General features: G+C 52.4%; 6 protein-coding genes across 6 annotated transcripts; 4 read left to right on the top strand and 2 right to left on the bottom strand.

The window, feature by feature from the left end:
• Positions 1-135: 135 nt before the first annotated feature.
• AA0111_g5168 (hypothetical protein) lies at positions 136-952 on the bottom strand (the record flags this gene model as incomplete). Its single annotated transcript, XM_028651250.1, has 2 exons — positions 136-843; positions 893-952. 2 exons carry the CDS (start codon positions 950-952, stop codon positions 136-138), a joined length of 768 nt encoding a protein of 255 aa, XP_028507317.1.
• Positions 953-1,441: 489 nt separating this feature from the next.
• AA0111_g5167 (hypothetical protein) lies at positions 1,442-4,145 on the top strand (the record flags this gene model as incomplete). Its single annotated transcript, XM_028651249.1, has 3 exons — positions 1,442-1,651; positions 1,701-3,701; positions 3,750-4,145. The coding sequence occupies 3 exons, from the start codon at positions 1,442-1,444 to the stop codon at positions 4,143-4,145; spliced, it is 2,607 nt and encodes an 868-aa protein (XP_028507324.1).
• Positions 4,146-4,937: 792 nt separating this feature from the next.
• AA0111_g5166 (Myosin-1) lies at positions 4,938-8,970 on the top strand (the record flags this gene model as incomplete). The annotated part of the gene is made up of 8 exons (XM_028651248.1): positions 4,938-4,940; positions 4,997-5,188; positions 5,270-5,315; positions 5,364-5,419; positions 5,467-5,893; positions 5,940-7,980; positions 8,029-8,576; positions 8,630-8,970. The coding sequence occupies 8 exons, from the start codon at positions 4,938-4,940 to the stop codon at positions 8,968-8,970; spliced, it is 3,654 nt and encodes a 1,217-aa protein (XP_028507323.1).
• A 1,825-nt stretch (positions 8,971-10,795) lies between these two features.
• Positions 10,796-13,907, top strand: AA0111_g5165 (putative beta-glucosidase I; the record flags this gene model as incomplete). The annotated part of the gene is made up of 4 exons (XM_028651247.1): positions 10,796-11,035; positions 11,350-11,475; positions 11,523-13,801; positions 13,859-13,907. The coding sequence occupies 4 exons, from the start codon at positions 10,796-10,798 to the stop codon at positions 13,905-13,907; spliced, it is 2,694 nt and encodes an 897-aa protein (XP_028507326.1).
• Positions 13,908-14,732: 825 nt separating this feature from the next.
• Positions 14,733-19,972, top strand: AA0111_g5164 (Transcriptional regulatory protein; the record flags this gene model as incomplete). The annotated part of the gene is made up of 5 exons (XM_028651246.1): positions 14,733-14,934; positions 14,988-16,459; positions 16,509-16,979; positions 17,267-19,345; positions 19,397-19,972. 5 exons carry the CDS (start codon positions 14,733-14,735, stop codon positions 19,970-19,972), a joined length of 4,800 nt encoding a protein of 1,599 aa, XP_028507325.1.
• A 363-nt stretch (positions 19,973-20,335) lies between these two features.
• Positions 20,336-21,062, bottom strand: AA0111_g5163 (hypothetical protein; the record flags this gene model as incomplete). The annotated part of the gene is made up of 2 exons (XM_028651245.1): positions 20,336-20,886; positions 20,981-21,062. The coding sequence occupies 2 exons, from the start codon at positions 21,060-21,062 to the stop codon at positions 20,336-20,338; spliced, it is 633 nt and encodes a 210-aa protein (XP_028507320.1).
• Between the last annotated feature and the right edge of the window lie 360 nt (positions 21,063-21,422).

Here is a 21,422-nt window from a genome sequence, read left to right as displayed (position 1 = left end):
TGTGAACCAAATGCGTCTATTATGCCGAAAGGGTATCATGAGAGGAGATGATCGTAACGAAGTTTTTGATAAACCACAACAAGACGGGCCTCTAAGCTCGACCTGAGAGGTACAGGATCGCCAGCCTGCGAGTATTTACGCTTCCCGGGTATACATTCCTAAATCCTTATGCTGGGTTGGTTGCGTTGTAGGCGTCCCATTCGCAGTTTGCGCAGCATCGCCTTGAGTCTCGACGGGCGCCGGCTTCGCCTCGGTGCTCACAGCTTCAATCTTGTCGTCTTCCTTCTTCCCAGTACCCTTCCAAAACCCCAGTAGCTTTGACGACACTGGCTCTGGATGTTTCGCTTTGAACTCCTCAAACTCTGCCCTGACCGCCTTGAGCTCAGCCTGCACCTCCTCCAAATCTTCCCTTATATCGTCTCTGGCATTCTTGGCCTTTCTTCTTTGCCGCCATTGCTCAACAAGAATCACAGCAATACCGACGGCGAATATGAAGGTTTCAGCAGCGAAGTTGGCACCCATCTCGATGGCCTTTTGTTCGGACAGAGGTCGTATGCGTGGCTTGATCCTCTCCTCAGCCTTTTTCTTGATCGCATCTCGTTCCTTCTCTGTGAGAGCTTCCTCTGCCTTCATTTCCTCTTCGGTGAGGACCGTGGGTGCCGCTGCTTTTTTGCGCGCAGCCTCTGCTAGGGCGACTTCTTTCTTGATTTGCCTGTCTATGACAGCGGGGTCCTGCAGCAGGCCGAGGCGCATGCGCATATCCACGCGATGCAGGCCTTGGGCGAATTTGACGCATATTCGACGAAATCGGTCGTGTTCGTGGGCATTGCGTTTGATGGCGTTCTGGACGACATCAGCTAAGGCTACACATGTCACAAGCTAACGAACGTACTGCTACGGGCTTTGCGAGAGTCCGGACGAACAGCGACGTAACTTTGAGCGTGAGAGACATAATCGGTTACGAGAGCGTTTCGGAAGGCTGTGGGGAGGTATGGAGGTAATTGGCCGGCGAGCGGTTTTCATTTCAAGCCTCATACGAACAGACACATGTAGAGAGCTGGATAGCGGTTCGTGGTTAGATCAACTGTGGTGTTGAACATAGCTGCAGGTTCGATGTTCAAATCGATGCTGCCTTGGGCTGGCCGGAGATCCACCGACGGCAATGGCTTTTGAGAGTGGGACTAGCATCTCAGCGACAACGCGGGACGCATGACGAGATGCATGGATAGCTCACAGTACTAATTCAAAACAGTCTTGGTTTGTCCTGCACCATCTCAAGTGCAAGTTTGTGCAAGGCCGCGTGCATCGAGCGGACAGTGCCGGGCACCGATTGGCCGACAGCCCTAGCAACGACGCTAAGCGGGCCCTTGTTTACATGCCATCAACACTCTGCGACCTTGTTCTCGATTCCATCATCTCTCCAACTACCACCACCACGCCAATGTCTGCCTCGTCGATACACGCAGATGCCCCGCCGGCCGTGGTCCAGGATCCAGAGGGACTCCAATATGAAACGGGAGCACAGCTCGGCAAAGGCGGCTTCGCTATCTGCCATCGCGCAAAGCTGCTGGGTCATGAGCACCTCGGCAGCTCTACAGTCGCTCTGAAGATTGTCAAATCCAAAATGGAGCCTCCCAAGCTGGCGCAAAAGGTACAGAGAGCCTGGACACGGTGGACGCATGTTTGCTGACGCGCCTCAGTTTGTTACTGAATTACAGATCCACTCGAAGCTATCCCATCCCAACATCGTCGAGTTCTTCCGCGCCTTCTCTTTCGAATCAAGCACCTATGTTGTCTTGGAGCTATGCGAAAACGGTTCCCTTGCCGATGCGATCAAGAAGCGCAAATATTTCACCATGCCTGAGATTAGGCGATTCATGATCCAAACATGCGGCGCAATCAAATACCTACACCAACGGAACATCGTACACCGCGATCTCAAGACAGGCAACCTCTTCCTCGATCGCGACATGAACGTCAAAGTCGGCGACTTTGGTCTTGCAGCACTATTGGTGTCACAGAGCGACTATGGGGCGATCCGTCGGACAACCATGTGCGGCACACCCAACTACCTTGCCCCAGAGGTCTTGGAGAAGACAGGCAAGGGTCATGACGAGAAGGTTGACCTATGGGCTATTGGAATCATGATGTACACACTGGCGGTCGGAAGAGCGCCATTCCATGCCGCCAAGCGCGAGGACATTTACCGGAAGTTGAAGGCTCGCGAATACACTTGGCCAGACCTGGCCAGGTTTGCGAATGAAATCACCGACGACCTCCGCGACATTGTTTCGTTATTGTTGGTGCACGAAGACGAGCGACCGACTCCTGATCAGATCGTAGCGCACCCATTCTTCAAACTGGGCTACATTCCGTTGGAACTAGACAGTGGATGCACCTCCCGCGTACCGAAGTGGCCGAAGAACCGTCCGCCGACAGCATCGACAATCAGACGTGGATATACCGAGGAATGGTGGCAGCTTTGCAAGTCCTCGTCCGTCGGCGAGTACGAACAAGGAAAAGCATTCGGAACCTACGGCCGCAGGACGAACAAGACTGTCGCGAGGGACTGCCAAAAGGAGATCGAAGCCGGCAAACAGCCAAACATACCCTTCTCCAAAGACGTCGTATATGTACCTTTCCCCGCCCGTGTGCAATGGCCGCATCTGCCAACAGGAGGACTCAGTGAAATATCGGAAGAGAAAGAATCGTCACTAGAAAGTCAAGCTCTCTCAGAGACTACCGGAAACGAGCGGACAAAGAGTCGTGTGGTTAGGGCTCCGAGACGAGAGCAACAGCCGATGCAGACATTAAAAGAAAATGTGGAGCCGGTACAGGAGCCTGAGCCTGCGCACAGAATACTGGACAAACAGCCGACCCGATTAAGGGCAGCGCGCAAGATCTCGAACCCCGGCCGTGTCACTGCGAATACGGCTTCCGCGCCAGCTCCCCTACGCGTCCCTCGAGAGGCAAGAACTTCCACGCGAGCACGGACAGCGAAGGAGAGCGCAAAAGAGGCACCAAAGACGACATCAAACGGACTGCCTGATCTCCCACCTTTGCGAGTCACTAAGACGAGCGTTGGAGGGAGCGACAAGCCGGAATCAGCGGCTCAAGCAACGTCGACGAAAAGTGCCGCTCGTTATCGAACCGTCAGCAATGACATGCCTGCCACCGATCCGGTGACTGTTTTGGCGCGCTTGATGACGTTTCGAGATAATCTTGAACGAGCTCTCGACAAGAAGCCTACGAAGTCGAGAAGAGACCAACCACCGCAGTTGCCATTTGTTGCAAAATGGGTAGACTACAGCCGCAGGTATGGAGTTGGATACGTCCTCAATGATGGTAGTATTGGAACTCTCCTCTCAGCAGAGGAGCAGTACCCCGTTACCATCGCTTTTGCGACAGACGGATACAACCATCTACGGAAGGCTGGCGGCAACCGAGAGCTCGCCAAAAGCGTTGCACTGAATTACTACACGACCGTCAAGAAGGATCGAGGACTATCGCAGATTGAGGTACTAGAATCGCGGCGAGTTGAGGAGATTCGGACGGTTTGGCACAAGTTTGGAAAGTACATGTGTGCGACGTTTGGTGACGAAGAAAAGCCGCTCCGGAAAGATCCCCGCGTAAACTTTGTTCGATTTTATCAACGTCTGGGTAACGTCGGGATCTGGGGTTTCGACGATGGCTCCTTCCAAGTAAGTGCTTCTGATACGTACACCAAAGCTCATCTAACAGTTCCCCAGTTCAACTTTCCTGATCATACGAAGCTCGTTCTATCGTCGGACGCAGGCTATGGACATTTCCTTTGCCTACCACTTGATGCAACGTCTCTCCTCGAAGAGACTGGAAATGTGCCATGGAAGCACGTTAAAGCTCGAGCACATCTGCGAGGCTCATTGCAACAGCTTCTATACGGCTCAGCCGACAAGGAGGACAGTTACAAAGAGCTTACAGAGGGCAATCTCCTCCGCGCAAAGATCGAATTCATCTACGCTGTGGTCTCGGAGTGGTGTCAAGAGGGAGGATTAGGCTGCCTCGTGGATCCCAAAGTGTACTCTTGGGGGGGTCCCCAGCTGGAAGAGTCAAAGCGTTTGGACTGGGCGAGTGTAGGGCGTTTTGGTGGTGATGTTTTCTCATGATGATTGAATGACCAGCTTCAAGGCTAAAGCGATGGCGTTTGTGGGATTTGGGATATTTTTATTAGGCACTGGGCATTTCCATGGCGTCTGTGCTATTGAGCAGTGCTGTTCGCTTTCGTTCGAACACTCATTCATGACGGATTGCATGTTGGGGCGTTTCCTCGTAGCGATAACCTTGAATACGACTGAACACGCATCTGGTCACGAACACCAAGATATTGGTGCCTAATGCCTAAAACTGTGACACGTCACGAGAAATTAAGCGTACGCGGCAGACTCGGGCTGTCCTTGTGTTGCGCCTCTGCTGCGACAGTGATTGATGCGGAAGCTGGGCCGAGCCTGGATGGGTCACAGCGACGGTGATTGAATGGTGCAACAACGTGAGCGTCGGCGGTGATGGTGGAAGCAATGCAACCATGATGAATAACAGTCTCACCTGTGCAGGACGGCAGGCAATGGAGGCGAGGCAAGATTACGAAGATATTCCAGCCGCCGCGGCAGCGTACGCGTACTTCGTACTGGAATAACTGTGGCTGTGCGGAATGGGGCGAGTACCCATTCCGAAGCGCCCGATTCCACGTCCAGGGCTCTGACGTTGGCCTGTCTTCAACAACCGCATTGCAGCCATCCTTAGACACCCACACCTTGGAGCGGCTGCTCTTTCCATAGCGACCCTACCTGGCTTTGCCGTCTATTGTTTGAATATTTGCTGCACCCTGGACTCAGCAGCACACTTACTACCCCACTGGCCGGCTTAAGCTACAGGTCCCAGCTCGACGTCGGGCACCAATCATGGTAAGAGGCACAAGGACGTGGATGGAGGAACATCTGCTCACACATTCCTTGTGTAGGGGAAAACCAACCGCGCCGCGCGCAAAGCCGGAGGAGGCGCCCAGCCAAAGGCCCAGTTCGCAACCAAGGCCGTCTTCGAGACCACCAAGAAGAAGGAAGTCGGTGTGTCGGATCTCACCTTGATTAGCAAGGTCTCCAATGAGGCTATCAATGAGAACCTGAAGAAGCGCTTCGAAAATGGCGAGATATACGTGCGTTGACCCGCTTGCGCCAGCCCCGCGTCGCACACATGTGCAGCGATAGACAAGGACAACGACTGACTATGGGCGCAGACATACATTGGACATGTGTTGGTCTCGGTCAACCCGTTCCGCGACTGTACGTACGAGGATTTGCGCTTGCGAGAGGGATGCTGACAAGTGGCAGTGGGCATATACACCGACCAAGTGCTGGAGAGCTACAAGGGCAAGAACAGGCTGGAGGTGCGGTGTTTATCCCTCCACCGGCACGCAGAGCTAACAAGAGACAGGTGCCCCCTCACGTCTTCGCAATCGCCGAGTCCGCCTACTACAATATGAATGCATACAAGGAGAATCAATGTGTCATCATTTCTGGCGAATCAGGAGCAGGAAAGACAGAAGCAGCGAAGCGACTTATGCAGTACATCGCCAACGTCTCAGGAGGCAGCAACTCGTCTATCCAGGAGATCAAGGACATGGTGCTGGCCACCAACCCTTTACTCGAATCCTTCGGAAACGCAAAGACGCTGAGAAACAACAACTCGTCGCGGTTCGGAAAATACCTCGAGATCCACTTCAATGCGCAAGGAGAGCCAGTGGGAGCAAACATCAACAACTACCTACTTGAGAAGACGCGGGTGACTGGTCAGATCACAAACGAGCGCAACTTCCATATCTTCTACCAGTTCACAAAAGCCGCATCCTCGCAATACAGAGGTATACTACACCTCCGTAGACCCTTAACCTGTGCTGACACGAACAGAAATCTTCGGCCTACAACAACCGCAAGCCTACCTATACACGAGTAAATCTAAATGCTTCGACGTCCCAGGAATCGACGATCATGCCGAGTTCGACGACACGCTGAATGCCATGAAGGTCATTGGACTACCACAAGCTGAGCAGGACAACATCTTCCGAATGCTTGCAGCAATTCTGTGGCTAGGAAACGTAACGTTCCGCGAGGATGATTCTGGCAACGCAGCCATTGTGGACCAGTCAGTCGTGGATTTCGTGGCTTATCTCCTCGAAGTAGACTCGGCGCATGTCAACAAAGCCCTTACCATTCGTGTTATGGAGACGAGTCGAGGAGGACGACGAGGTTCCGTATATGACGTACCTCTAAACTGCGCGCAAGCGGGCGCAGTCCGAGACGCGCTTTCAAAGGGAATCTACTTCAACCTTTTCGACTGGATCGTGGAACGCGTCAATGTTTCCTTGAAGGCCCGAGGCGCGACCGCCCAGTCCATTGGTATTTTGGACATTTACGGTTTCGAGATCTTCGAAAAGAACAGCTTCGAGCAATTGTGCATCAACTACGTCAACGAGAAACTACAACAGATCTTCATCCAATTGACGCTCAAGGCGGAGCAAGAAGAGTACGAGCGCGAGCAGATCAAGTGGACGCCCATCAAGTATTTCGATAACAAGATTGTGTGCGATTTGATCGAGGAGAAGCGACCACCGGGTGTCTTTGCTGCCCTGAACGACGCCTGTGCAACAGCCCACGCCGACCCAACCGCCGCGGATCAAACTTTCGTCCAGAGACTAAACGCTCTATCGTCGAACCCCAACTTCACGCCTCGTCAGGGTCAGTTCGTCATCAAGCACTATGCTGGTGAAGTCTCGTACGCGATTGATGGCATGACCGACAAGAACAAAGACCAGTTACTAAAGGATCTGCTAAACCTGCTCGGACAAAGTAGCAACACTTTTGTACATACGCTCTTCCCGAACCAGGTAGACCAGGACAACAGGCGGCGACCCCCGACGGCTGGAGATAAGATCAAGGCCTCTGCGAACGATCTGGTAACGACTCTGATGCAAGCTCGTCCGTCCTACATCCGTACCATCAAGCCCAACGAAAACAAGTCGCCCAAGGAATTCACCGATGCCAACGTACTTCATCAGGTCAAGTACTTGGGTCTTCAAGAGAACGTGCGCATTCGAAGAGCCGGATTCGCATCACGTCAAACCTTCGATAAGTTTGTGGAACGATTCTTCTTGTTGTCACCCAAGTGTTCATATGCCGGAGAGTACACTTGGACTGGGGATTACGAGACTGGAGCGAAACAGATCTTGAAGGATACCAACATTCCAGCGGAGGAATTCCAGATCGGTACAACAAAGGTGTTCATCAAGACTCCTGAGACGCTGTTCGCCTTGGAGACAATGCGCGACAAATACTGGCATAATATGGCTATTCGCATTCAACGTGCATGGAGAAACTACCTGCGATACCGAACAGAGTGTGCAGTACGGATCCAGCGGTTCTGGCGAAAGCTCAACGGAGGCAAAGAATTCATCGAATGGCGAGACCAAGGGCACAAGATCCTCCAGGGCCGTAAAGAGCGCAGGAGGTATAGTTTGATTGGTTCCCGAAGATTCATGGGCGACTATCTCGGTATTGGCAACAAAGGTGGCCCTGGTGAGGTCATTGCTGGTGCCATTGGTATAGCCTCGAATGAGGAGGTACCATTCTCATGTAGAGCTGAGGTGCTTGTCTCGAAACTTGGTCGATCGAGTAAACCAGAAGCTCGCTCGCTGATCCTCACGAAGAAGAACGTCTACCTCGTCAAGCAGGTCATGGTGAATCGCCAAGTTCAGATTCAGGCCGAGAGGACAATACCTGTGGGCGCTATTAAGATGATTAGTTGTTCTACACTCAAGGACGACTGGTTCTCGATCGGTGCTGGGTCACCCACTGAGCCTGATCCACTCGTGAACTGCGTTTTTAAGACCGAGTTCTTCACTCAGCTGACGAACGTATTGCGGGGCTCACTGACACTTCAGATAGGCGAGACGTAAGTAAAACAGTTCATTTGCATCTGAAAGCTGCTGACACGAAGTAGGATTCAGTACAATAAGAAGCCTGGCAAGCCGGCCCAAGTCAAGGTCGTCAAAGATCCCGCAGTGCCGAGAGACGACCTGTACAAAAGTGGCACCATCCACACTGGGCCAGGAGAGCCACCCAACTCCGTCTCTAAACCCACACCAAAAGGCAAGCAGATCGCTGCAAAGCCCATCACAAAGGGTAAGCTGTTGCGGCCCGGTGGCCCTGGTGGAGGTCCCTCAAAGCTTGCCTCTCGTCCAGCACAACCGAGAGCTGTGCCCACGCCTGCCGCTGCGCAACCGAGAGCTGTACCTCAGCCAGAAGTGTCGCAAGCAAGACCCGTTCCCGCACCGGTCGCTGCCTTGTCAAATGGCATGGGCTCTCACGCGCGTACCGCGTCAGCCGGTTCATCGCGCACGCCCCCTCCGCCTCCTCCGCCGCCGCCGGCGCCAGCTCAACCAAAAGAGCCTCGGTACAAGGCGCTGTATGACTTTGCAGGTCAGAGTGCTGGAGAGCTGAGTCTCGGGAAAGACGAGATCATCCTGGTCACACAGAAGGAGGGCAATGGTGCGTACACCCTGATCTACGGATGAATTGACGTACTAACGAACATGTGACAGGTTGGTGGTTAGCATCCCGTCTTGACAAGTCCGCTTCCGGTTGGGCACCTTCTGCGTACCTTGAGGAAGTTGTCCAACGTGCTGCCGCTCCGCCTCCACCTCCAGCGCCACCTGCCCGCCCAGCGAACGGCAAGCCCAAGCCTCCGGCTCCGCCTGCCAAACGTCCTGCTGCTAGAAAGGCTGTCAACGGTGACTCTGGGCGGGACAGTGGGTACAGTGGTAGTGGAGGTAGCACCATGGAGAGCGCGAGAGATAGCAGTGGTAGCATCGCTGGTGGACTAGCAGAGGCACTTAGACAGCGACAGGCCGCTATGCATGGAAGGAAACAGGATGATTGGTAGATTCAAACTCAATGCATCACCAGAGATGCTAATGTGGAGAATAGAGGACTACGTTGAAAAACCTTTTGATCGATGGATAAGCAACCATATAGAACAACAGTGTATAGTCATTGTTCACTTGTGTTCATGCTGTAATTGCGGCATGAGCATCAAAGTGATAGTTTTGGTTATGCACTACTGCCTCATACAAGAGGCTTCAAAGTGCGCTACACGAGTCTTGTTGAATACATCGATGCGCTTCAACACTCGGCCCAGTACCCTCTAGGATATCACTAATAACGCGTATACTGGCCAATATGCTCTAAAATCATTGCCCCATTATATTGTTACACCATGATACCTTCATCGTGTCGCAGGGCAAAATTACATGTGATTTCGGATCTAGGGAAGCTCAATATTACTGCGACTGAGGAGTCGGAAGGTGATGCGGATCACGCTTCCGGAGTCACCTGCCACAGATGGTCTTTTCAACACCAACAGAATACAGCGCTTTGCATCTCAACGAAGTACTTGCTAGTACCAGCTTTTGGTACTTGTAAAAATGTGAAGTGATTACAATAAATTACTATAGTGCCTTTTCATTTGCTGGCCCTCCAACGATGTCCCGACTAATTCGTTCATGTGTCGTGTGCCAGATATCGTGATGGTAGAAGGCTATCAGGCGGTGCGTGAGTCGATAGCCGACTTTGACAGTGGTTTCTGAATAGATTCGAAGCTTTAACGGAATACGAACTCGCATATGAAAGCGCGGTCAAGATATCTAGGCTTCGCGACGATCATGGTCGCTTGGAGTTCAATCACAGCATCTTGCGCACGTGCTGCGTTGGTGGGGTAAGAACCATCAACATCCAGACGTTTCCATTCCGACTCTCTGGTTTGGTAGTCGCTCTCAACGTCCGATTCCTTCGATCAACCACAATCAACGGTCGCTTGGCCCCCGGAGGACACTTGGTCAGCGTGATATGCACGCCAGGATGCAGACGGTTCACTGGCCCGGGTTCCCGCTAACATACCCGCCTCTCGGGCCGCTACAACCTCACTACGAAATTTCCCACCACTGATTGGTATGCAACTGCTCTGTATCATCCTTTGACTGCCTAATTTGCCCTTCGGAATCTGCTCAACTGCCACTTAGACTAGCCTCGGAAGTTCAGGTCCGCCGTGTCTACTGTCCAACAAAGAAGGCGACGAATCAGGCCCCACGCTGCTTACCCCAAGAAAAGAATGTCTCGCTGAGCGGCATCAACTTGCATGTCTGGTCTACGTGTCACCTGTCTTGTCATTGTACTTGCACGATGTGTCTGGCTCTTACCTGCTCATAGTCTGCAGCATGGTGGAGAAGCAGGCATTGCTATCATACTCTTTTCGCGTTACTCTCGGGTTTCGCCACAAGGAGCCGTCATGACGGATCTAGATTGAAATCACACATGAGCCTCCTTCCTGGCAACAGATCGAGACGGGCGCGTTAACTTCGGTTGATTACCCCCCGCCGACCAATAACACTTACCTTGTAGATCTGAGACGACGTGCCTGCGAGCCGTGGCTAGGATAAGGCTTGTTTCCAATAGATCCGGTACTCCAGCGCTTTGTCTGGGTCCATGCGTCAAGAGAGACAATCGTTACCAGCGCTGCGCAAGTACTAAAGGATGACAATCTACTTCGACTGACTTCCTCTGAGTCTGCTGCATCTCGAGCTTGTCATCCTTCTCTCGCTTACGTCTTTTTTCAACCCATCTTTCGTTACCGCGTCGGTTGTAGTGGCAAGAAGCGCGGCAATTCGCTCTACTACTCCGCGTATTGGATGATTAATTCTGGTTGATCTGCAATGGCTACCATCAACATAGGAAACGCTAGCCCGACAGAAGATATCAGACAGTACGACATAAAGCACGCGGCTATCCACATCCAACCGGTGACTCTTGATACGCCAACATTGACACCTGCCGCAACACCAGAGGACGCTTCACCGGCAGAAGAAACAATGGCGGGCAAGAAGATATACTCGATGGAGCGACCGGACGACAGGGCAAGACAACTTGCGGCGAAGCTGACTTTAGAAGAACAGGTACGTTCTCCCTCACTCTGATGAAAGAGGTCCTTGAGACTTTAGCGTTCTACATGGCCAAGCACAATGAGAATTCATGCAAGCTTCCTTCAAGGTCTTTTTTTTTTGGTGTCTTTCTAGGAGTCAAATCATTCGCCAGCAGCAACATTCCGACTTGGATTACATCTGCGGCAGAAAGCCTAGCGAGATTGGCTTCCGAAGATTGACTTTCAGAATCAATGGCTTTTTCTATTCGCTTAAGACCCCACCTGACCTCGTTAATCTATTTCAAAAGCCGAAGCAGCCTCGGGATTGAGTCGAGCTGACCATTCCAGATCTCACTACTTGCAGGAGCGGACTTCTGGCGGACAGTAGCCATACCCGAGAAGGGCATACCATCAATCAAGACATCTGACGGGCCCAATGGCGCTCGAGGAGAGTTCTTCACTAACGGCACACCTGTACGCACTCCGGCTTGGCACTGCTTGTTTCACGCTGACAAAGCTAGGCTGCTCTGTTTCCTTGCGGCATATCCATGGCTTCCACGTGGAACGTGGATATGATCGAGGAGATCGGCCGTCATCTGGGAGAAGAATCGAAGGCACGTGGCGCTCACGTATTGCTTGCACCCACGGTGTGCATGCACCGATCCCCTCTTGGTGGCCGCAACTTCGAGTCGTATTCTGAAGATCCTTTCCTTACCGGAAAGCTTGCTGCGTCCTATGTTCGCGGTCTCCAGAGCAAGGGTGTCGCCGCTACGATTAAACATTTCCTTGGCAACGAGCAAGAAACTGAGCGACAGGCATACGATGCCATCATTGCTGAGAGGCCTTTGCGTGAAATCTACCTGAAACCATTCGAGATAGCTGTTCGAGACGCATCACCATGGGCGCTCATGAGTGCTTACAACATGATCAATGGTGTTCACGCTGACGAGTATGAACATTCGATCAAGGAGGTCCTTCGAGGGGAGTGGAAGTGGAATGGTGCAATCATTTCTGATTGGACGGGCACATATGCAACTGCACCGTCAATAAGAGCTGGTGTTGACATTGAGATGCCAGGACCATCAAAGTGGCGCAAAGTCGAGCAAGTTAAGGAGTGTTTAGAGAATGGCGAGCTAACTCGTGGTGATATTGAAGAATCGGCCGCCAGAGTTTTATATCTCGTGGATCGTGTCAAGGGGCTAAACAACATGACACCCGAAGAGCCAGAGCAGTCTATTGACAACGTTGAGACACGGAACCTTATTCTTCAAGCTGGTATTGAAGGACTGACGCTTCTGAAGAACGAGAACAATGTGCTTCCCGTCAAGAACGCGAAGAAGATTGCGATGATCGGGCCGAATGTCAAGCGAGCTATCGCCAGTGGAGGAGGAAGTGCAGGCCTCAATCCCTACTACAACGTTACCCCTTGGCAAGGCCTTCAAAATCGATTCGACGGCGACATTACGTTTGCCCAAGGTTGCGACAGTTCCAAATGGCTACCGCTCGCCTCCCCGTACTGCCAATCCAATGGCGAAACCGGTGTGCGATTAGAGTACTACAAGGGCGACAGATTCAGGGGTGAGCCAGCGGTCATTCAGCACAAAGTCAGCACAGATCTGTGGCTGTGGGATTCTGCGCCAATGGAACTTCTTCCAGACTTCTCCTTCAAAGTCAAGACTACACTCACTCCCAAGTCGACCGGTAACCACAGTTTTAGCTTTGCTTCAGTTGGACCAGGGCGCATGTTCATCAATGGCGACATCTTCATTGACAACTGGGATTGGACTCAAGAGGGTGAGGCTATGTTCTCTGCTTCAGAGGACGTACTCAAGTCAATCCACCTGGAGGCAGGCAAGTCAGTGGAAATTCTGATTGAGAGCACCAACGAAGTACGGCCTGCATCGAAAGTTTCGGTCATTGGTCGTCGCCACGACTATGGTGGCTGCCGGATTGGCTACCAAGAGGAGGACAAGATAGATCGTTTGCAAGAAGCTGCTGATGCAGCGCGCGACGCAGATGTCGCTGTAGTTGTTGTTGGGCTTGACGCCGAGTGGGAATCAGAGGGTTACGACAGACAAACGATGGATCTTCCGAAGAACGGTTCGCAAGATCGCCTGATCGAAGCTGTTCTAGCTGCCAACCCACGCACCGTCGTCGTCAATCAATCCGGAACACCTATTACCATGCCATGGGTACAGAAGGCACCAGCCATTCTCCAGGCATGGTACCAAGGACAGGAAGCCGGAAATGCTCTTGCGGATGTACTACTGGGCAACAGTAGCCCTAGTGGAAAACTGCCAACGACTTTCCCTGTTCGGATCGAAGACAATCCTGCGTACCACAACTGGCCTGGCGAGAACTTGAAGACCGTCTATGGCGAGGGGATTTACGTGGGCTACAGGCATTATGAGCGTTCCAAGATCGCACCACTCTTTGCCTTTGGACACGGTCTTACATACACCACTTTCGAATACAAAACACCAAGCGCTAGCGATACTGTGCTTCAAGAGGACGGAGAGATCATCATCACGGTACCAGTCACCAACAGCGGCTCAGTAGCGGCGCATGAGATTGTTCAAGCATACGTAAAAGACGTCAAGTCGACACTCCCACGTCCCGAGAAAGAACTCCAGGCTTTCGGCAAGGTATTCTTGCAGCCTGGCGAAACGAAAGACGTAGTCTTGAAGCTCAACAAGTACTCTGTGGGATACTTCGACACAAGTCTTGGGCAGACGGGTGCTTGGATTGCAGAGGAAGGAGAATTTGAAGTGTTGATTGGTGCCAGCAGTGCTGATATCAGGTAACATTGCCACTCGCTCGATGAATAAACATGAGAATTCACTAACACATGCTGCAGGTCGAAACTGAACTTTGAGGTTAAGGAGAGCTTTCAGTGGATCTTTTGATGCAGTTGTGGCGTAGTGTTGGAGAATATCTGTCAACGAATACCACGAGTCTTCTTATATTGGTTGTTCTGAGGCGTCTCTGGTAGGAATGGATGATGATCATTAAACTAAGTTCAGCGAGTGAAGTCTCGTGCAATGAATACACATATTTGCATGCTTTGAACCGAATTCATAGGTAAAGATTGTGAATCCATCAGACTGAGAATATGCGACAAGCCAAAGACGTCAAGCTGGGCGACTTCGGCAGACGGCACCTTTTTTTGACAGGGCTGACGGCCGAGTGGCTCGGCAATATGACGCGCTGAGTTTCTGAATTTCTGCCACCGCCTTGCGGGCCGACGATAATCCACACGGTCCCTGAACAAGGCCTTGGTTGATCAGAACGCATCATCTCCAGACTGTCCCTAGGCTATTGCGCTTTTCGAGGCAATCGAGACTGTCGCGTACATCTCCAGCTCCGTGTAATCCTCTTTCGGCGTTCGGCTCACGCGACTTCGGCAACCGTATCAGCTACAACCGCGCTTTTGCTCCTGATCAACAGCGGGCGACCAACTTCTGGAATCGAACCACACCACATCTATCAAGCTTCGCACATTACCACAAGCCGTCCATGAGCTCCAGCAGCCTTTGATCCGCTCAAAACACGACAACGCGACCCCCGAATCGGTCACGTAAGCTTCCTTATCGCCGGCGAGCCTGGTAAAGCCGAGGACATGAATCCAGCGCATCGTGACGGGTGGCCGCCGTCGCAGGCGGCCGCAGGTGGACAGGGTCAGCAACAAACAGAGCAGGGCCAAGGACAGGCGTCGCGGCCTCTGGGTCCCTATGGGTGCGTACTCGCCTCCCGCTCTCTCCTCCATAACAGACACGATGGGCGAAGATGCTTCTGAGCTCCTCTTCGCACCACTATTTGATTGCATTCGAGCTGACTTTGCGAGTGATGACAGGCCAAACAACGCGACTCCACAGGGTCCTCCACATGCGTCACCTTCACAGGGTCCGGGACCAGTACTCCCACCACCATCTGGTATGTCGCACAGGCAAACGACGCGCCAGTTCGTATTGTTAACTCCATCACAGGTGGCGGGTATTACTCGTCAAACGCCGCGACGGCCCACAACCAGAATCTCCCCACACTTCCAGGGCTGACGGCGCAACCTCAGCACTCATCACCTCACATGTCCGCCCAACGACCGCCATCTTCAGACGCGGGAGCGCAGGCTCAACAAGGTCCTCAAGCCCCTCCGTACTCGTTACCGGGCATATCGCAAACTCTCCAGCAGCAGCAACAACACTTGCCGACTTCGGAGCAGGCCAGCGCTGACAGAGAGCGCGAGATGCGCGAACGCGAGACCAGAGACAGAGAGATGGATTCGCACGCACTGCACCAGCAAGAAGAGATTGTCAAGCGCGAGACGGAACAGCGGGATCGAGAGATCCATGAGCGACAGCAGCGCGAGCACGCTGCGCATCAAAACCACTCAGCGCCAATCCAAATACACCAGCCTGTGGCAGTGGCACCTTCGACGCGAACGATACACGGTCCGAACGGTCTGTTGGGTCAATCGGGACCCATGAACGGACCCCTCGCGCCACCCATGGGTGGTCCCAACCCGAGTGGCCCCATGTATGGGAATGCGCCCGCGCAACATGAGCAGACTACACCACGCATGCAGCACGCGGTGCAGGCACCTACCCAGGCTCAGATGTTGATGCCTTTCGCCGGCCCTCCTGGATCTATGGCCATGGGCCAGGGACAGCAGCCGATCCTCAACGATGCCTTGAGCTATCTGGACCAGGTCAAGGTTCAGTTCGCGGACCACCCTGATGTATACAACCGATTCCTTGATATCATGAAAGACTTCAAGAGTGGTGCGATCGACACTCCGGGGGTCATTGAGAGGGTATCAACTCTTTTCGCGGGCAATCCGGCCTTGATTCAAGGCTTCAACACGTTTCTGCCACCCGGCTATAAGATTGAGTGTGGTACTAACGGCGACCCAAATGCCATCAGAGTGACGACGCCAATGGGTACCATGGTATCGACTATGCCTGCTCCAAGGCCGCTTTCGCCGCCACGCAGCAGCGCCATCAACGGTAGCAACGGTCCCCAACACGAAGGTACTTACTACGAGACTGCTCAGGGACGCCCTTGGCCCCAGCAACAGAGAGCTCAGGGACCTGAAGGACAGGAGTCGATGTTTTCACCAAACAACCGCACTCTCGGACAGCCTCTGTATGGGCCACAACAGGGGCAGCAGGGCCCAGCACCGCATTCACCAGAGGTTACCTCACGTCCTCATCCTGACCCTGCTGGATCAGCCGCTGCGCTGGCCCACCAGCAAGAGCAGAGAGGAGTTTCTCAATTACAGAACGCAGTATCAGCTGCGACTGGTCGCTCAATGATGTCACCGAGTGTTGATCCAAGTACCTCATTGCAAGGACAAGCCATGAATGGTGCTGCTCAGCTCCCACAGATGGGTGGGGCGGCAGCTGAGAAGAGAGGGCCTGTCGAGTTCAACCATGCAATCAGCTATGTGAACAAAATCAAGGTAAATACGCTCTGTGGACCTAGACCTTGATGTACTAACAGTCACCTAGAATCGATTCGCAGCTCACCCTGACATCTACAAAAACTTTTTGGAGATACTACAGACCTACCAGCGAGAATCGAAACCCATCCAGGACGTGTACGCCCAAGTGACCCACCTGTTCGGCGGCGCGCCCGATCTGCTTGAGGACTTCAAGCAATTCCTTCCGGAATCGGCTGCTCAGCACAGGGCGCAACAGCAGGCTGCTAAGAATGCTGCCGAAGACGCAGTCATGCTCAGCAATGTACGAGGCGAATCAGGTTATGGCGCGGCCGCGAACCAACAAACTCCTGGTCGTGCGGATACATCTCGACTGCCACCGATGGGTAACTTTGCGCCTACACCTACTGCGAACCGCGACAACAAGAGGAAGCGCGACCGGCAGGGACCTGTGGCTGCGCCCATGCCCCCGTCCATGCCACAGGAACTACCGACCTCGAACGTTCGCGGCGGTTACAACAACCAGGGAAGCGTCAACAAGGTATGTGAAAGATCTTCCACTATTACGGGCAGGGTTAGGTCATGGCATTGTTTTTCTCTATGCGGCACGTGCATTGCCCATAAACTCTACCTTTTCCTTCCATTTCCATGGTTATACCTTATTTCCATTCCAACGCTACCACATCACAAACATTGTCATCAAGACCACCATCACTATGCTTGATGGTGGGGCAAAATTTTACGCTCATCTCAAACTGAGTTGAAATTTGGCTTTGTTCGGATTAAGTAGAAGACAACATAATGGGATCATCAGCTAACATATCAAAGCGCGCGAAAACCGGACATGGCGCAAAGCAGGCAATTCCCGATGGTCCACCAGTGTCACCTACTCTGACACCTGCGCTGCCTGAGCCGATGCCACCGACGACTACCACGTCACCCAACCAAGATGAGCTTGCATTCTTTGATCGCGTCAAGAAATTTATCGGAAACAAGAACACGATGAATGAGTTCTTGAAGCTTTGCAATCTTTACTCGCAAGATCTGATCGACAAGCAATTGCTGATTTACCGCGCGGCATCATTCATCGGAGGAAACCAGGAATTGTATGCCTGGTTCAAGAAGTTCATGGGCGAAGATGAAGAGCAACAGAAGACCCGTCCAAAGACTGTAAACTCTCGTGTCTCGCTATCGAACTGTCGCAGCCTCGGTCCCAGCTATCGCCTGCTCCCTAGGCGCGAGCGTGAGCGTGTATGTAGCGGGCGCGACGAACTGTGCCGATCGGTCCTAAACGACGAGTGGGCATCCCATCCGACATGGGCTTCCGAAGATTCTGGTTTCGTCGCCCATCGCAAGAACACGTTTGAAGAGGGCTTGCACCGAATCGAAGAGGAGCGCCATGACTACGACTTCAATATCGAGGCATGCAGCCGAACGATTCAACAGCTTGAACCAATCGCCAATCAGCTTCTTACGATGAAGCCGGAGGATAGGAATGGATTCACGCTACCGCCTGGACTTGGTGGACAGAGCGAAACAATCTACAAGCGGGTTATCATGAAGATCTACGGCCGCGACAGAGGAAAGGACGTGATTAAGGAGCTCTTCGCTATGCCCTGGAGCGTTGTTCCTGTACTTCTTCACAGGCTGAAGACTAAGCTTGAGGATTGGAAGGCCGCTCAGCGCGAGTGGGAGAAGGTCTGGCGCGATCAGACGCAGAAGATTTTCTGGAAATCCCTGGACCATCAGAGCATTACAGTCAAGCAGGCCGACAAGCGACAGTTCCAGCCCAAGTCACTCACAAACGAGATCCAAGTCCGGTACGAAGAACAGAAGCGACTTCAGCAGATTCAAGAGATATCGCAGCCGGACTACCAATTTGCCTTCTCCTTCAGAGACGAGGAGGTACTCTTCGACGTAGCTCGATTGATGCTCACTTTCGCCGATAACAACAACAGTGCCGACTTTGCCAAGGTTGTGCCTTTTATCAAAGAGTTCGTTCCTCTATTCTTTGGCATAGATACCGCCAAATTCGAGCAACGGGTACAGACATCGGGACGCGATACACCAAACGATTCTGGCGAGGACACACCTTCTCCCGATGACGATGTCTCTCAACGCTCGCAGAAAGGAAAGAAAGGCGATCTCCGCCGCACCATTCTCGATCCCAACAACAAGCCACGCAAGGACAAGGAAGACAGTGTTGCATCGGCGAGTCGGGACAGTACTCCAGATACATCCGGCATGGACGATGAGGCTGCTGGCGACAGCTCGAACTCCAACCTTCGTGCAGATCAACCAAAACGTGAATGGATAGAATATGTTACTACCCCCACGGCTTTTGGCGATAAGGAGTTCGAACATGAAGAACCCTACCAACGCGTAGAGTTCAACATGTACTCGAATGCTTCCATCTACTGCTTCTTCCGTATGTTCGTCATGCTCTACGAAAGGTTGTTGAAGCTCAAAGAGAGTGAAGAGGAGGTCCGAAAGGTCATCAATCGGGCCAAAGAGCCCAAAGCAGCGCAGAAGTTGAAGATGCTTGACAAGCAGCCTGAAGACTTCTTCAAGGACACATCGTCATCAGCGAACTACTATCAACAGCTGCTCGACATGTTCACAGAACAGATATCTGGCGAAGTGGACATGAACTTCATCGAGGAGACCCTACGCAGGTATTATCTTCAGATTGGATGGCAGCTATACTCGTTCGACAGGCTGCTCAGCTCGCTTGTCCGATTCGCGCTCGCTGTAGTGAGTCACGATAACAAGGATAAGAGCCTTGATATCTACAACCTCTTCAGGAAGGACCGCGTCAACGATACTACAACTCACAAGAACGAGATTAGCTATAGAAAGGCGGTCGAGAAATTTGCCAAGGATGCTGACACCTACCGTATCACATACGTAAGTCAACGCCTCGCCCATATCAACGACTACATATTAACACGTCTCCAGAACCCCACCAAGATGGAAGCACACGTACGCCTCTTCAAGAAGGATGACCCAACCTTTGAGTTCAACACGCTCGACCGTGTGAAGCGCTGGCGAGCATACGTCGCCTCCTACATGGCTGTGGAACCCACTGAGGAAGTCGACCTGTCTCGCGTACACTACCCTTACCTTAAGAAGCGCCTGGCCAGAACCGAGGACCTCTCAGAGGAAGAACGATTTGATCACGTCAAGCACAGCGACAAGATCACAGTCTCCATCAGCCCCTCTGCTTACATCATGAGCTTCATCAACAGCGAACCCTTTGGCACTGGTGGCGTTCAGTACTTTGTGCAGCCAGACGCCGTACGCGCGGGCCTGAGTGAGGCTGTACCGAAGCCGACTGAAGAGTACAAGAAGCTCAACGATGAACGGAGGGAGAGGGTCCAGGAAATTCTTGTCAGGAACAACAGCTGGATGAAGGATCTTAGCCGCGACGATGTAGATGCTAAGAAGGCCGCTTTCAAGAAGGATCTCGAGGAGCCTAGGAAGGTGGCTGATAATGAGGATGTGGACATGGATGGCGCAGACGGGTTCGATTAACTTCCTCGTCACTTGGTTTGCGAAGAGAAGGTTGGGTGGCGACGCCCATCGTTGTATCTTTGGCGTTGTGTGGACTTTGATGTCACAGTGCGACGAAGGGTTGGTGTCTACGATTTCTTGCGTTTTGATGTCAACATGTTCGCGTTGCGCGTCCAGAGGAGTGCAGCAAACGGCGTGCCTTGCACAGCACGACATGGTTTTCTTCCGAGACGGCGCTGACGGCGTTTTCAAGGATGATAACCCGACTCGACTCTTCATCTATATCCACTTGTGTTTTTAGGATTGAATGTCATTTTCGTCTTCTCGTATCTTGCTGCGTCTTCTACATTACAATCTTCCCTTGGCAGCTCCATGTTCATGCAGTCACTTGACATTCTTCTCCAACCACTCCTCCCACTGCTCGGCTGTCCAAGAACTACTAATCTCGTTGTTCACAACACCGTCGAACACGACCGTGGGGGTTACATGCACACCGGTCAGTCGATTCGCCTTGACTTGCACCTTGACATCATCCGTGACCCCGTTGCCCGAGTTCAAACTTCCGTCCTCACCGGGCTTATCACTAATCTCCAACAATCCGTAGACCTTGCCCTCATCGACACCCACGGACCCAGCAATCTTAGCAAGCCTCTTATACGTAGCATTCCTCGTTTCATTTACCAGACTGACATCGAAGAAGTCTTTTTGCTGGTCGAACAGCTTCTCGGAGAAATCCCAGAATTTGGACGAGTCAATCTTCTGGACGGCATAGCCGGCTTCGTGGACGAGTGTAGAGGAGGGGTGCCAAGGTTGGATTTGCTGCCGGAAGATAGTCACGACGCGGTCGGAGTACTTCTCTAAGAGTGTTTTACGGAGCGAAGTACCGTAGATTGTTTTGAACATCTTGGCGGAGAAGGGACAGACATAGTCAAGGTCTAGATATAGATGTTAGTTTGCTTGGTGTGCTTTACAGGAATTGGGAAATGCGGATCATGTGCTTAGGGAAAGACAAGAGGGTCGAAGACGTACAGAGCTCGAGAGTATGAACGGCTTTTGGCTGGATGGCATTGGAAGCGAGCTTCTGGCCGGCGAACTTGGGTGCAAGGGCCATGGCTGTTGTTGCTGTGGCTCTAGGACAGGCGGGTTTGAGAGTTTCAATGTGTCTATTGCCTGGAATTGGGACCGCAGAACTTATGTAGGCGCACAGACCATTAGTCAAAAGCAATGCTTATATTGTGAGTTAAAGATGGGGTGAGAGCACGTAATGGCGAGATGTATGCATGGTCTCGGTGCTTCGTGTATGACGAAAGCGGGGCCGGATCTGGCATGTGAAGACATGGGGTCCATGACACCCGTCTCGAGGGACGCTGGCCCAATCATACCGTATTGTACCAATACGATTTTCGATTGTACCTATGCGTTCTCATAAACAATTATCACAGTGTTTGTATGGTACAAAGGGTAGGGTATG

This window comes from Alternaria arborescens, assembly GCF_004154835.1.
Source record: "Alternaria arborescens strain FERA 675 chromosome Unknown contig_10, whole genome shotgun sequence".
NCBI lineage: Eukaryota > Fungi > Ascomycota > Dothideomycetes > Pleosporales > Pleosporaceae > Alternaria > Alternaria arborescens.
The sequence above is the reverse complement of the archived record's forward strand: the minus strand, read 5'-3'. Positions and strand labels throughout refer to the sequence as shown.